The following is a 17,030-nucleotide window of genomic DNA, read 5'->3' on the forward strand; positions in this document are numbered from 1 at the left end:
CATCCCTCTGTGTCTCCGCCCCCTTCTTGATTCTCTTCATGGCACTTTTCACCCGCCACACGTGGAATATGAGTTCCATGAGAGTTGAAACACTGCCTTATTTCCTGCTGCATCCGACACAGTACGTACTCAATAAATAAACAAATGAATTGTCACATGTTGGGAAGTGCTAAGGAGAGGCAAGGGAGAGCCTTTAGGAACAGGACATCACAACCAGTCAAGACTTTCATGATGCAGGGGGGCCTCAGAGTGGCTTTGCTTTATAATGTCCTAGTATCTTGGTACAGACTATAAGATCTAGTGGTAAGACAGAGAGAAAAGAGGACTTCTGGACTTCCCTGGTGGCGCAGTGGTTAAGAATCCGCCTGCCAATGCAGGGGACACAGGTTCGAGCCCTGGTCCGGGAAGATCCCACATGCCGCGGAGCAACTAAGCCCACACACCACAACTACTGAGCCTGCGCTCTAGAGCCCACGAGCCACAACTACTGAAGCCTGCACGCCTAGAGCCCGCACTCCGCAACAAGAGAAGCCACTGCACCGCAATGAAAAGTAGCCCCCGCTCGCCGCAACCAGAGAAAGCCCGCGCACAGCAACGAAGACCCAATGCAGCCAAAAATAAATAAATTAAATAAATAAATTTATATAAGTTTTTAAAAAAGGGGACTTCCCACCATAAAAGCAACCTAAGAAGAAATACGGAGATTGGGATTGACATGTACATACTGCTATATTTAAAATAGATAACCAACAAGGACCTACTGTATAGCACAGTGAACTCTGTTCAATATTATGTAATGACCTAAGTGGGAAAAGAATTTGAAAAAGAATAGATATATGTATATGTATAACTGAATCACTTTGCTGTACACCTGAAACTAACACAACATTGTTAATCATCTATTCTCCAATATAAAATAAAAAGTTAAAAAAAAAAAAGAAATGTCTCATCTCACCTCACCTCAATCATTTTCCCAATTGTGGATAGTTTCCCGCCCTCTCTGTTAATCTCAAGTGGTGGGAAAGAGCTGAGCTTAGAAATGTGCTCAGAAACAATTTACTGTCACTTGTGTCCCTCTTCCTCTAGTACCTCTAGGCCACTGTGGTAATGATAAAGGTGCCTGGGAGTTCCAGATGGTCCTACGTTACATTCTACATGGAAACATCCGTGTGTCCAAATACTGCATTTTCATTCCATAAATTGTCTTTATAAGACTGTCCGAAGAGCAGTTCCTTAATGAAACTCGCTCAACATGCAGCTTTAATGTGATTTTTTTTCTAGAGCTTTTAGGGGTCTATACTAAAGGCTAATCCGCCAAGTCCAAATCAGGTGGTTGTTTTTTTTGGCCACACCACGCGGCCTGTGAGATCTTAGTTCCCTGACCAGGGAGTGAACCTGGGCCTTGGGCAGTGAGAGCGCGGAGTCCTAACCACTGGACCTCCAGGGAATTCCCCAAATCAGGGGTTGTAAATTAAAAAATAAGTCATACAAGGAAGTACTATATTCAAGCTATAAGATACAGAGGGTCCTACTGTATCCTGAATAGCAATAATAGGCTAAAGTGATATAAAAGCTTCAACCACCAGTTAAGGATAGAAAAGATCTGTGTACAGAAGCATGTAATGCAACACATTCACCTATAAGGCCATAAATGAAGAAGAAATTAATGGAAAACATTTCAAATGTATTTTGTGCCAAGGATGGTGCCTGATATGAAAGTGGGCACGAGCTCGTTGGGCCATCTGACTAGCAACGAAGTCAATGGACTTCCCTGTGCACGACCGTAGGGAGAGCAGTGGGGGCGGGTCTGCTTCCTGGAATTAAATATGGAAGGTGCATCTTAGTCCTTGTTATTCAATCCCCTTTAGAGACAATTTCAGGAGAAGGCAAGTGACACAAAGGTTATGAAGTCTCGTGAGCCATGTGGCTTCTCATGATACTTAGAGGTGTCCCACATTCCTGTGGATCTTGGATTTATTCCAGTCTCTGGCCGAGTTTGAATGACTCCACCACTCAGCAATAGTCTTCCACCAGTGAAGTTATGAAAGAGGGGGCTAAAAGGTCGTGTGGGGAAGAAGGAAACAAATTCCGTCAGAGAAGAGTGGGGCAAACCTACCAGGACCCGGAATTAATCCTTTGTCACTCTCCTGGTATGTCTACATCAGTGACTTTGAAAAGATTTATGGTGATGGCTTCCCCTAGTGACTTAAGGGGGTGCCAAGATTCCTGGTGACAAGCAATGCTTATCAAATACACCAGAAACAGTGCTGGCCAGAAGGTCAATGTGAACAACAGGACAGTGAGGTTGCAGGTATTTATTTATCAAATGCCCAGAATGTCTACACTATTGTACTCAGGGCTGTCACATACAGACGTGAGACTATGTGCATGGAGCATCCTAGAGTTGTGCAGTGCACGCTCTGTGCAACTGTATATGACTACCCCAACATATATAAAAGCTGGAGAAAACAGACACAGAAATAAATCCCATATCTAGGTGGTTAATCTGATTATACTAGTGAGCCAGAAAGAGGCACTGGGTTAATCTTATTTCTAGAAGAAAACACATTCTGCTTAGATTGAAAAACTTAGCAGCTAAACAGTATGCACAGTAGATTTGAGTTGAGATTTTCCAACTGATTTATCTCAGTTCACAAATTCCATGCACTACTGACCCCAAACAGCTGTCCTAAGTACAGCTGGCAAGACTAATGAAATCAGGATGCCTTACACTCAAATGGCATTGAGAGCAATTGTGCAGGGTATTGGTAGCCTTTTGCATGGTTACTGCAGAAAAAAAAATGTTCACAGACTCGTGTAACTGTACTAGAGGCACTGCTAGTCTAAGCTGAAAAAACAGGAGAATGTTCAAGGCTAGAAAGTGACCACTGTGGGGGAAGGGCAACCTAGCGATAGAATTGGCATCGTTGCCATCCTTTTGGGAAAAGAGGTGGTTAGAAGAGGGGAGGGTGGAGAGAAGAACACGCTCACGGACCTACCACCAAGGAGGACCCCGGACACGTCTTATAATAAATGAAACATTTTTATCTCAAAAAGCACAAAATACATTCATATCCCAGTGTCCAAACCATTACCATCTTGAATATGCTTTCACACTCAATTTTGATTTAAACAAGAAGTACATTAACATTAAGAAACACATTTCTTCTTGGATTTTTCTCTTAAGAGAAAGTCACGGGGGAAAAGAAAATGTATAATAACCAATATGATATACCTCCTTAGCCCTCACCACCCACTCGTAACTACGCCCGAATTTCTGTTTAACTGTACGCACGCCTTTCCTTCGCATCGGAAAGATTTAATTGAGCCAGGGGTTGGGTGGACTTAAAGACAGCTGAACAGCCTGAAGAGCCTTACTTACTTCAAACAAGTCTGATTTTTTTCCTCCTGTCCCCTAGGCTCAAAATGAGATTCCCTTTTACCTGCGATCTGGCACTGAGATCCCACATCCAGGCTGTTGGCAATGAAGTGGAGCTGAACGACGGTGATCTCTCGCGTGTCCGTTTGGAATTTGGAAAGTTAGAAAGGTGTCGCTTGCTGGGCAAGGTGACTCTCTACCCCTAACACAGAGTTCAACCTTCGCAGAAATACTGTGTATCTCCTTCTGTAGTGTAAGTACATCTGTGCTTTATACATAAGAGTAAGACGTTTTCACCCCCAAGGACCAATTTTCCCCTGTTGGGGGCGATATCACCCTTGTTGAAAATGCATTGCCTAACGACAGCTACAAAAACTCAAGTCCACTTTGATTGTTCACGGCCAGAAATTCCAAAATCAATAATGATTTAGCACCACTTCAGTCAAAACAATTATATCTGAATCATTTTCAAAATCAAAAGCTGAGAAAAACAGTATAGTCTATGAAATACAATAAAACTGGGCGAAATAGTGCTCAGTCAGTAACATACCAGTTAAGTTTTTTTCATTACTCTCAGTTCATTGGGCTCTATCTGATGCTTGCGCATAGAATCAAAGATTTGATTATGGTTGAGTTTTACACACGTTTCAAAAAGCAAAGGACCAAAACGACTTCAGAGAAAAGATTTTTCTAGATGGTGGCAATGGGTAATTTGGAAAACCAGATAGAAAACATCTGTAGAAAGCATGGCAGTTTTCGATTTACAGAAGAAATTAACTAACTAAACTAACTAAATAAAGGAACGTTTGCTCAAGCTCACAGATGACCTGAAAATAAACAGCCCACAAAGTTATGTGTCATAAAAACAAGTCAATGCTTCATGAGAAAATCACTGTGGTACAGCAGAAAGTAACACAACATTGTAAATCAATATGTTTCAAATAAAAAAAATCACTGTGCCATCTGCACATACAGTTGAGGGGAAACTTTCATGTCCTATTACATCTCCAAAAGCCCCCACCCCCAGCGTTTTGAAAAACTCATGGCAAGAATCTTAGTAAGCCTAAGAAACAGAATACTCATTAACAAGTACAGAATATATCCTGCCCACTACGAGGAGTGTTCTGCATTTTTATATTGTCTCAAAAATAGTGGCGGCAAAGAAAGAACATCCTCTGTATAAGCCAACTTAAAAATCTGCATCACATGAAAAATTGAGCCCACCTACCTTCACTGGTCCATGTTCATAACGGGAGCCCTGCACCAACTGCAGAGAAGACATCATGAAAATATTCACCACTGCCCACTGCCTGTACATTTTGAATATTCTAATATCCACTGATTACCAAGCAGTTGACCTCAGGCAGCTAGAGCAAACTGGTTCAAAAGGCATTCTCCAGAAGGAAAGTTCGAAACCCCAGGAGTTCACAGGGAAAAACAAATAATCAGTTGTGATCAAAATCAATTAGTCAAGGTACGTTTCTGCACAATCTTATGGGGGGGAGAGAAATGAAAAAAAGTTTAAATGTTCACATGCTCCAAAAATAATCAGGAAGTGGACATGTCTTCTACTTGAAACGAGAAAGCCTCTAAATCCATTTCATTTCCAGCAAACTAAAAAAAAAAAATCTTCCCCCACTATGCCCCAGGTTCAAGTTGTTTTAGAAGGAGGTGGTTTGGCCACCAATGTTTGCAGCTACAGAAGGCTGGGACCCAGTTGTGGATTCAAACTTTTTTCACAACCCTCATTGAAGCTTGCAGGAGCATGTGTCTTAAATCTGACACAGATTTTGGCAGAAGAAGCAGGGAAGTCTTGGCCGTAATCCTGTCGTGTCCCTACCAATAGCAGGGCAGTTTTGAAAACTGACTGAAACGCTCAGAACTGCTGTTACTTTACCCACGCAGATAACCTGTAACATGAAACCCCAGCACATAGGCATCGAAATTGCGTTGCTCAGAAAGAGACCTCAGATGCTCACGCACCTCCATCAGTGACACACAGAAAGTAATCAAACGTGCTTTAAAAAACACACAGGCACAAAGACGACAAAGTATCCACATGCCCATGAAAAGGAAAATATACACAAAATAATTTTTTTAACAGAAGTAACTTAGATTGAAATGAAGAACACTGATTTTTAAAGAAGCAACAATTAGGTTTATTTGCTTGGGCCAGGGAATATCTCACAGACATTGCTGTAGAAAACATGTCATCACTTGAGTGTGGAATTCTTTAGAGGCACTGGCGAAGTCAGCTTTGGAAATTGGATGCATTGAACGGGTGGATGCCACAAAGGGCAAAATTCTAGAAGGCAGCCAGACCTGCCCTTGTGCTTGTCACTAGTTTCCAATCTTTGATTTCCAGGTTTTGGCTCTTTCAAAGCCGTTTTTCGCATTTCTGAAATCAAGAATGGCCTGAGAAATCTCTTCATCTGTGTTCATCACAAATGGACCTAGAGCAGAAAGAAACATTCAGAAAGTTCTGGGTGACGAGAATATTTTCTTCTACCACGAAAATGGTATGTATTTCTGTAGTTCTTAATTTGAAACAAACTCAGGCATATCCGAACAGCAGGTTATTTTTGCAGCATCCAATCTCCGAGGACTGTAATACAAGTTTCTTGACTACGATTGTGTATGATTATAAAGACCAAACTTCAGATAAACAAATGCAATTATATCTCACTCATCCATTGCACGCTGTCATCAGCAATGGCAATCTCTTTATTCAAAACATTCTTAGGTTTGGTTCTATTACAACCATTTTTGTAGCTGTTAGTTCTTTTTATCTTTATTTTTTTATTGAGGTATAAATGACGTATAACATTATATTCGTTTCAGGTGAACAATATAATGATTCAATATTTGTATATATTGGGGAATGATCGTCACAATAGGTCTAGTTAACATCTGTCACTATACATAGGTACAGAAGTTTTTTTTCTCGTGATGAGAACTTTTAAGATTTACTGTAGTTGTCAGTTGCACTAGCATTGGCTGATGTCAAGAATTTAACTGATCTGATTTTTAAAATTGGCAAATCTCGTCAGTGTTGGCATCTCCACAGTATATGAGGCTGTGTCCTTGCATGAGGGGTCTAAGTCATTTTTGACCATTAGTAGCATCTCACTGACAATAAAAAGGAGATTATAAAAATTTCAAGTCAAGAAAGCATCACATTTTGGATTCTCTAGGGGTCAGTGCACTTTTCCTGTAAAGGGCCAGACAGTATATATTTTAGATTTTGTGGGTCAAACGGTGTCTGTCTCAACTACTCAACTCTTCTACTGAAGCGCAAAAGCAGCCACAGACAATATAGAAGTGACTAGGGATGGCTGTGTTCCAATAAAACTTCATTTACAAAAACATGCAGTGGACAGATTTGGCCCATGGTCACAGTCTAATTCCTAGGTCTGAACTTGGCTTTTGCTAAAAGTGTAGAAGTCCTCCCCTAATCGACCAGGAGGCAAAATGTCTGTCTCTTCCCTCTCTTCACATACTGTAGGAGCATCCACCTGTTGGATAAACGAGGCCAGCTCTTATATGGCATTGGCAGTGTCTTGAAAGCGGTTGACAGATTTGTCCATTCGGTCAGTATATTTCTTCCCCCAGTCTTCAGAGGTGCCGTCAGGAACCTTTTACGAAGTGCTTCCTCTAAGAGGCTTTCTCTGAGAGACCTGGGTTAAAATATAACTTAAAACTTGGAATAACACAGGCAAACTTCTTAACTACTGTTGGCATATCAGCACAGATTCGGCACTCACTTTAGCGCTTGAGAAGGAAGACCCAGTATCACATGCTTCGATGATGGAATTGTTTAAGGGTAACTGAGAAACAAGACACAGGAAGCTGTGGGTAGAGCAAGGAAGTCAGTCCTGGATATTCTGACATGAAGGCGCTGGAGACAATCGGATAGCTTCCTGGCAGAGGTGCTCGGTACATTGTTGGAAACAGGGGTCTGGGGCTCAAAAGAGAAATTTCACCTGGAGATGGAGATGTGGACTGTACTAGGTAGGAAAGAATGAGAGAGCCCTCATATGCAAAAAAAATAGTAAATCCAAGAGGGCATCCTGGAAAAGCCACCTTTTTAAAGGACGCAGAGAGGAAAGGGAGATGGAACAGAGAAAATGAGAGCAGGTACTGGGCCAAGGACTGACTTCCTGCACGTCATAATTTTGCTATAGATGAGACTTGCGGAGCACCCCTCCCCTCCCTCAATTACTTTTCTGTACAAACAGTACACTTCTGGGCTTCCATCTTGACACTTCTCTGGGGTATTCTGCTGTGATTCTCAAATCATAATGTGCACATAAATCACGTGGGAATCTTATTAAAATGCATATTCTGAGTCAGGAGGTCTGGAGTGGGGTCTGAAACTCTGCACTTCTAACTATCTCTCCAGTGAAGCCAATGCTGCTGGCCCATGGACCACCTTGAGAAACAAGGGGAGCGTTGGAAGTGTGAGCCCTCCAAAGCCACGGTGAGAAAGCTCATCTCCTCAAATCCTCAAGAAGAAGAAGAAAACTGAAACCAGAAAGTGTATGTTTTTGTTTTTCTTCTGTTCTTTTTTTTTGGGGGGGGGGTAATATATAACTAAATTAATTAATTTTTTTTTTGAAATTGAGGTATAACTGACATACAGCATTATATTAGTTTCCGGTGTACAACATAATGATTTTGTATTTGTATATATTGGGAAATGATCACCACAGTAAGTCTAGTTAACATCTGTCACCATACACAGTTACAGAATCTTTTTTCTTGCGATGAGGACTTTTAAGATCTATTCTCTTAGCAACTTTCAAATATGCAGTACAGTGTTATTGACTGTAGTCACCAGGCTGTACATTACTTCCCCCAGAAAGCGTGTTTCTTAATTGAACAAGAAAATTATTTGCTAGTTATCAATAATCCCACAAATCCTCTTTTAAACTACACTTTTCATCCCTTCTCTAATTAAAGCTTTAAACTCCCTCCCTCTCCTGTAATAAAAATGGTGTGAGTTGAATCTCTCATTGTGTAGAAACTTTTTATAGTGGAGAGAGCACAAGACAAGGGTTTAGGAGACTAGGGTTCAAATCCCAGCTCCACCACTAACAATTACTTCCCAGCAGAGAAGCCACAGGGTAGAGCAAGGGGCAAGCGGGCACGGTGAGAGGCGGAAGGGCAGGGTGGTCAGAAACCAGACAGCCTGAGTGTGAATCCAGCTATGTGGCCAACGAACCTCTGCACCTCCACTTGCTCATCCATAAAGTGGGGATGAGAGTACCTACCTTGTCAGGTTGTTTTTAAGCTTAAATGAATTAACATTTGGAAAGCACTCTGACCAATCCTAGTAGACAGTAAATGCTACCGAGGTATCTGTTATGTAAATAAGTGGAACATCTGGATTCCGTTTTCCTCAACAACTAGTACTGGTTCCCAAATAGTCGAGAGATGGCTGTGGTAGTCTTCAAACATGCACAGGTAAAAGAAAAACTTAAACGTCTGGGTTTGAAAGAGTTAGCAAAATAAAATAAATAAATAAAACAAACAAGCAGAATGCTTTGCCTCTCATTAGATGAGGTTTCAGGGGCCATCTCTATGTTGTCTGGTTAATCCAAATTTGTGTGTGCTGGCACACCCAGTGTCCGCAAGTTCTAAGCCTCTGGGAGAAGATTCACAGGAGATGAATGTCGCCTACTGTAGGTGGAGTCTTGGTTTTCATCACTGATGCAGAGGACATCGCTTAACTGAAAAGGTTTCCATCCCACACATCTTTTTCCCACCTAAATTCTAGCTGCTATTAATAAAGATGATGACCCTACTCAATCTGTCTGCAGGCTTCTTCCAGAAGAACGAACTATTTCAGGGCTGTTCAGCCGAAAGAAAATGAGAACTATGAACCTTTGGAGTGGAAATCAGAAGTCTGCAAAATGGAGTCAAACGCTATGGGCTAGGTGGAGTATAATTTAATGCTTTTCCCTTAAGCTACTAATAAAACAAAAAAGACTATTTTAAAAATAATCAGTGTTCTATAGACCAGATAGATCTAATTGATATTTACAGAACATTCCACCCAAAAGTGGCAGATTACACATTCTTCTCAAGTGTATATGGAACATTCTCCAGGACAGATCACACCTTGGGTCACAAATCAAGCCTCGGAAAATTTAAGAAAATTGAAATCGTATCAAGCATCTTTTCTGACCACAACACTATGAGAATGGAAATCAACTACAGGAAAAAAAACTGTAAAAAACACAAATACATGGAGGCTAAACAGTGTGCTACTAAATAACCAAGGGATCACTGAAGAAACCAAAGAAGAAATTAAAAAATACATAGAAACAAATGACAACAAAAACACGACGACCCAAAACCTATGGGACACAGCAAAAGCAGTTCTAAGAGGGAAGTTTAGAGCAATATAATCTCACCTCAAGAAACAAGAAAAATCTCAAATAAACAACCTAACCCTACACTTAAAACAACTAGAGGAAGAAGAACATATGTATATGTATAGCTGATTCACTTTGTTATAAAGCAGAAACTAACACACCACTGTAAAGCAACTATACTCCAATAAAGATGTTAAATAAATTAATTAATTAAACGGTACAACTAAAAAAAAAAAAAAGAACAAAGAAAACCCAAACGCAGTAGAAGGAAATAAATCATAAAGATCAGAGCAGAAAAAAATGAAACAGAAATGAAGAAAATAATAGCAAAGATCAATAAGACTAAAAGCTGGTTCTTTGAGAAGATAAACAAAATTGATAAACCCGTAGCCAGACTCACCAAGAAAAATAAAATTTCAATAAAATTAGAAATGAAAAAGGAGAAATCACAACTGACACTGCAGAAATACAAAGGATTATAAGAGACTACTACAAACAACTATATGCCAATAAAATGGACAACCACGAAGAAATGGACAAATTCTTGGAAAGGTACAATTTTCCAAGACTGAACCAGGAAGAATTAGAAAATATAAACAGACCTATCACAAGTAATGGAATTGAAACCGTAATTAAAAATCTTCTAACAAACAAAAGCCCAGGACCAGTTGGTTTCACAGGCAAATTCTATCAAACATTTAGAGAAGAGCTAACACCCATCCTTCTCAAACTCTTCCAAAAAATTGCAGAGGGAAGAACACTCCCAAATTCATTCTATGAAGCCACTGTCACCCTGATACCAAAACCAGAAAAAGATATCACAAAAAAAGAAAATTATAGACCAATATCACTGATGAACATAGATGCAAAAATCCTGAACAAAATACTAGCAAACAGAATCCAACAGCACATTAAAAGGATCATACACCACGATCAAGTGGGGTTTATCCCAGGGATGCAAGGATTCTTCAATATATGCAAATCAATCAATGTGATACAAAACATTAACAAATTAAGGAATAAAAACCATATGATCATCTCAATAGATGCAGAAAAAGCTCGTGACAAAATTCAACACCAATTTATGATAAAAAAAACTCTCCAGAAAATGGGCATAGAGGGAACCTACCTCAATATAATAAAGGTCATATGTGACAAACCCACAGCAAGCATCATACTCAATGGTGAAAAACTGAAAGCATCTCCACTAGGATCAGGAACAAGGCAAGGATGTCCACTCTCACCACTATTATTCAACATAGTTTTGGAAGTCCTAGCCACGGCAGTCAGAGAAGAAAAAGAAATAAAAGGAATACAAATTGGAAAAGAAGAAGTAAAACTGTCACTATTTGCCAATGACATGATATTCTACATAGAAAATCCTAAAGATGCCACCAGAAAACTACTAGAACTAATCAATGAATTTGGTAAGGTTGCAGGATACAAAATTAATGCACAGAAATCGCTGGCATTCCTATACACCAACAACGAAGAAACAGAAAGAGAAATTAAAGAAACACTCCCATTTACCACTGCAACAAAAAGAATAAAATACCTAAGAATAAACCTGCCTAAGGAGGCGAAAGACTTGTACTCAGAAAACTATAAAACACTGATGAAAGAAATCAAAGATGACATAACCAGACGGAGAAATATACCATGTTCTTGGATTGGAAGAATCAATATTGTGAAAATGACTATACTACCCAAAGCAATCTACAGATTCAATGCAATCCTTATGAAACTACCAATGGCATTCTTCACAGAATTAGAACAAAAAATCTTACAATTCGTATGGAAACACAAAAGACCCCGAATAGCCAAAGCAATCTTGAGAAAGAAAAACGGAGCTGGAGGAATCAGGCTCCCCGACTTCAAACTATACCACAAAGGTACAGTAATCAAGACAGTATGGTACTGGCACAAAAACAGAAATATAGATCAGTGGTACAGGATAGAATGCCCAGATATAAACCCATGCACATATGGTCACCTAATTTACAACAAAGGAGGCAAGAACATACAATGGAGAAAAGACAACCTCTTCAATAAGTGGTGCTGGGAAAACTGGACAGCTACATGTAAAAGAATGAAATCAGAACAGTACCTAACACCATACACAAAAAACTCCAAATGGATTAGAGACTTAAATATAAGACCAGACACTATAAAACTTTTAGAGGAAAACCTAGGAAAACCACTCTTTGACATAAACCATAGCAAGATCTTTTTTGACCCACCTCCTGGAGTAACAGAAATAAAAACAAAAATAAGCAAATGGGACTTAATTAAACTTAAAAGCTTTTGCACAGCAAAGGGAACCATAAACAAGACAAAAAGACAACCCTCAGAATGGGAGAAAATATTTGCAAATGAAACAACAGACAAAGGATTAATCTCCAAAATGTACAAACAGCTCATGGAGCTCTATATCAAAAAAACAAATAATCCAGTTAAAAAATGGGCAGAAGACCTCAATAGACATTTCACCAAGGAAGACATACAGATGGCCAAGAGGCACATGAAAAGATGCTCAACATCACTAATTATTAGAGAAATGCAAATCAAAACTACAATGAGGTATCACCTCACGCCGGTCAGAATGGCCATTATCAAAAAAGCTAGAAACAATAAATGCTGGAAAGGCTGTGGAGAAAAGGGAACACTCCTACACTGTTGGTGGGAGTGTAAATTGATACAACCACTATGGAAAACAGTATGGAGGTTCCTTAAAAAACTAAAAATAGAACTGCCATATGACCCAGCAATCCCACTACTGGGCATATACCCTGAGAAAACCATAATTCAAAAAGAGACATGCACCACAATGTTCATCGCAGCACTATTTACAATAGCCAGGACATGGAAGCAACCTAAATGTCCATCGACAGATGAATGGATAAAGAAGATGGGGCACATATATACAATGGAATATTTCTCAGCCATAAAAAGAAACGAAATTGAGTTATTTGTAGTGAGGTGGATGGACCTAGAGTCTGTCATACAGAGTGAAGTAAGTCAGAAAGAGAAAAACAAATACCATGTGGTTACACATATATATGGAATCTAAAAAAAAAAAAATGGTACTGAAGAACCTAGTTGCAAGGCAGGAATAAAGATTTAGACATAGAGAATGGACTTGAGGACACGGGTGGGAGGGGGAAGCTGGGGCGAAGTGAGAGTAGCATCGACATATATGCACGACCAAATGTAAAATGGTTGGTGGGAAGCAGCAGCATAGCACAGGGAGATCAGCTCGGTGCTTTGTGATGACCTAGAGGGGTGGGATGGGGAGGGTGGGAGGGAGACGCAAGAGGGAGAGGATATGGGGACATGTGTATGCATATGGCTGATTCGCTTTGTTGTGCAACAGAAACTAATATGATATTGTGAAGCAATTATACTCCAATAAAGTTCTATTAAAAATAATAAATAAATAAAATAAAAATAATCAGTGTTCTTGAAATTTATGATCAGCCGGGGTTTTTTTTCTGAAATCACTGTGCATACCTGTAAGCAAGGCAAGGTAGTGTAATGGGATTTTAATGCATGTTAAATTTAATAATCAGATAAGCGGACACACACTATGTTTTGTAGCATTTATCTAAGTAATAGGTTGGGTTCTAGGTGCTTTTAGATGTTCCTCATTCAATCAAACAACAGTATTTTGAGGAAGTCAAGACAAAGAATTGAAGTGACTATTATGAGTCCTTATTCCAGGATTTTCTGCCTCCAAGTACAGTTATCTCTATTGTTTTGTTTTTATTGACGTATAGTTGATTTACAATGTTGTGTTAGTTCTGCTGTACAGCAAAGTGATTCAGTTATACATATATATATACATACATACATGTATATTCTTTTCCATTATGGTCTATTATAGAATATTGAACATAGTTCGCTGTGCTATACAGTAAGACCTTGTTGTTTACCTGTTTTATATCTTTGGGTTTTTTTCTTTTATTTTTTTGGTTGTGCCATGCAGCTTCCGGGATCTTAGTTCCCCGACCAGGGATTGAACTCGGGGCCATGACAGTGAAAGCGCCGAGTCCTAACCACTGGACCACCAGGGAAGTCCCTCTATTTGTTTTTTAAAATAAACTAAGAGTGACTCAAATATTTTAGAAACTTCCAAAGAAATATTCCTAAGAGGTCCCCATTTTTCACTAAAAATACAATAGACTACAAGGACAGTATTGAAATCACTGTTATTTATGGGAATTCCCTGGCAGTCCAGTGGTTAGGACTCGGTGCTTTCACTGCCGTGGGCCTGGGTTCAATCTCTGGGAACTAAGATCCTGCAAGTAGTGCAGCGCGGCCAAAAAAAAAAAAAAAAGAAAGAAAGAAAGAAATCACTGTTATTTTTGGTAAAGATAAAAACGATATTCAAGTCCCCAGTAGACCACAAAATCTTTTTTTAAGTTGAAATTCCCTATGACACTATGTAAAAAACACTATTTTTGTTTTCCCCACAGTTCAAACCTCAATGTCCTACATGTGGTAGATACTCAAGAAATGTTTCCTTAAAAGAAAGAGAATGAATGTAGAAATGAAAACCATGTATACATTTTCCTTTCACAATGGAGAAATGAAACAAAATCCTCAACTTTGTAGATGGAGAGAGGACAAAAATCCAGCTTTCTTCCTGGTGACCCTATACATGTACACTACTTTCAAAGAAAAGGAAAACCAACCAAAGAAATCGCCATCATTTGGGGCTTACCATGTTGGACAACTGGTTCTCTTAATGGCTCTCCAGCTATCAGGACGAAGTGGCTTCTCTCAGGATCCTAAAGTCAAGAAAAAGACCATCAAACAATAATCAGCCTTATTTTTGAATGTCTGATTAGGAATGATTTGAAGTTGACATTCGGGCCAAAGGGATGATGTCCCTAATTCTAAAGATAAATTCCAGAAATATTTTCTGTGCAACGCACGATATGGAAATGCTTATTCTTTAAGATGTTTAGTAGCAATCAGAACTCAAGAATATGTCCCGAACACCAAAATAATAACCTTCTCTAATAAAGAAGGAGAATTTAAATTAAGATTTTTCTTTAACTAGAAACATCTTTATGACAAACTATGTAATTGACTTGGCCTATAATAGAGCTTATAAATTTCCTGCTAAAAATTTAATTTTTAAAAGGGAAGATTATTTATGCAAATCCAAAAGTAACATTTTATTACTTTTGACATTACTATTAATGTAAAATATGCCCCAGAAATGTTGCACTAAATGGAGCCTTGGGCTTCCCTGTTGGCGCAGTGGTTGAGTCTGCCTGCCATGCAGGGGACACGGGTTCAAGCCTTGGTCTGGGAAGATCCCACATGCTGCGGAGCAACTGGGCCCGTGAGCCACAACTACTGAGCCTGCGCATCTGGAGCCTGTGCTCCGCAACAGGAGGGGCCGCGATAGTGAGAGGCCCGTGCACCGCGATGAAGAGTGGCCCCCGCCTGCCGCAACTAGAGAAAGCCCTTGCGCAGAAACGAAGACCCAACACAGCCAAAAATAAATAAATAAATAAATAAAGTTATAAAATAAAATAAATGGAACCTTACAAAAACATCCCAGGGGGCTTCCCTGGTGGCGCAGTGGTTAAAAATCTGCCTGCCAATGCAGGGGACACGGGTTTGAGCCCTGGTCTGGGAAGATCCCACATGCCGCGGAGCAACTAAGCCCGTGTGCCACAACTACTGAGCCTGCGCTCTAGAGCCCCCGAGCCACAACTACTGAGCCCACGTGCCACAACTACTGAAGCCCGCGTGCCTAGAGCCCGTGCTCTGAGAAGCCACCGCAGTGAGAAGCCTGCGGACTGCAACGAAGAGTAGCCCTCGCTCGCCACAACTAGAGAAACACTGCGCGCAGCAATGAAGACCTCATGCAGCCAAAAATAAACAAAAAAATAAATAAATTTATTTAAAAAAGAATCCCAGAGATACCTGCTCAGGTAAATTTCTCTCCAAAAGTGTCCTATTGTGTTAAAGTCTCTAAAAGTTTTTGTTCAGAATTAAGATTAGGTTTTTTTCCCTGAAACTGAAAAAAAAAATTAATTATTAAATCCAGTGCTAGTGTGGATGCAGGGAAAGATACACTTTTCTATACATCATTTGGGAGATTTTAAGTGGGTGCTGTAATCCTTCTAGAGAGCACTTTGACAATATGACTTCAAGCCCTCCTATCGCTGATGTCCTCTGACCCAGTAATGCCACAGAAACCAGCAGAAGAACCTCCCATCACACTTGTGATAATATAAATATGTGATAATACATTATATGCTCCTACTCATACAAAGCTCTTTAATTAGAAATAATTATAATGTTACTAGTACCAGAAGATTTATCACTGAATTCAATTAACATGAAGCATATGAAGAACGAAGTTTTTAATCTTCCATGTAGTTAGAAATATTTGTATCTTACAGAACCGACATTTATTTCTCCTTCTGCCTCTAACTTTAAACAATTAAAAGGGAATTTAGGGTCGAATGGTTTCTGCAAAAGTCTTAATTTACTCCCTACAGTCCCAGGGCTGTGCATTTAGTACATCCACCCAGTGGATGCTTTAATCATTTCTTCATGTTTAAAAAACACCTGTTTAACCATTCCCAGGCCTGTATTTATTTACACATCACCTTATGTATCCATAACCCAATTTGCTGTCAAAATATGCCAATGTGAACTCAGCTGAAAATCAAAGAGTAAGCTAAAAAGGCTTCTGCTAATTCAAATTTTAAAAACAGATGTCATAAACCCCATACACTAAAGTTTAGTCTTTTAACCTTAGTACAGACCCTCACTCAATCTCCACTTATTCTCACATTATACACAACGTTAATAATTTAAGCTTTGCGGTTATCAGGTCAATGAGATTCAAAGCTAGAAGACAGGAAAGCACTACTATACAGCAATACAAGGAAATGGACAGCTTAACATCAATTATGGAAATTAAACACACACCAAAAAAACTATGAAAAACAGGCACAGAAGCTTAAAAATTAGTCTAGGACCACTTACTGTAGTAGCCAGCAGGCCCTAAAGACATCGTCACACTTTATAGCTCAGGACAGTAATTAATATACATGCTGATGACCCAGTGTTATGAATAAGTTAAATTGTGCATACTACTATGCAATAGCCCAACAGTCCCCAAGAAAGGGGAAGGTTTCTACCTAAGGGCTTTGAAGGGGTGGAATTTCAGTGCGAATCAAATGACATATTCAAGAAAAGTATCTTAGAAAAACAGTTCTGATCGCTGGTGCTACATCATT

The 17,030-nt window shown here is 39.5% G+C and overlaps 2 protein-coding genes across 5 annotated transcripts in view; both read right to left on the reverse strand.

Annotated features, from left to right (window-relative positions):
- The window catches only part of VEGFD (vascular endothelial growth factor D), a 35,388-nt gene extending 30,644 nt beyond the window's left edge, over positions 1–4,744 (reverse strand). The window contains exon 1 of the mRNA XM_068533538.1: positions 4,608–4,744. Coding sequence (XP_068389639.1) covers positions 4,608–4,697 — 90 coding nt within the window. The 5' untranslated portion in view covers positions 4,698–4,744. The remainder of the gene's footprint in view (positions 1–4,607) is intronic.
- Positions 4,745–5,531: 787 nt separating this feature from the next.
- PIR (pirin) overlaps positions 5,532–17,030 on the reverse strand; it is a 102,747-nt gene continuing 91,248 nt past the window's right edge. For all 4 annotated transcript variants that reach the window (XM_068533139.1, XM_068533136.1, XM_068533137.1 and 1 more), the window contains 2 exons: positions 14,483–14,549; positions 5,532–5,832 (listed from right to left, as the gene is read on the reverse strand). In XM_068533139.1, coding sequence (XP_068389240.1) covers positions 5,720–5,832; positions 14,483–14,549 — 180 coding nt within the window. In that variant the 3' untranslated portion in view covers positions 5,532–5,719. The remainder of the gene's footprint in view (positions 5,833–14,482; positions 14,550–17,030) is intronic.

The sequence above is a fragment of the Eschrichtius robustus genome, chromosome X (genome assembly GCF_028021215.1).
Source record: "Eschrichtius robustus isolate mEscRob2 chromosome X, mEscRob2.pri, whole genome shotgun sequence".
NCBI classification, from domain to species: Eukaryota; Metazoa; Chordata; class Mammalia; order Artiodactyla; family Eschrichtiidae; genus Eschrichtius; species Eschrichtius robustus.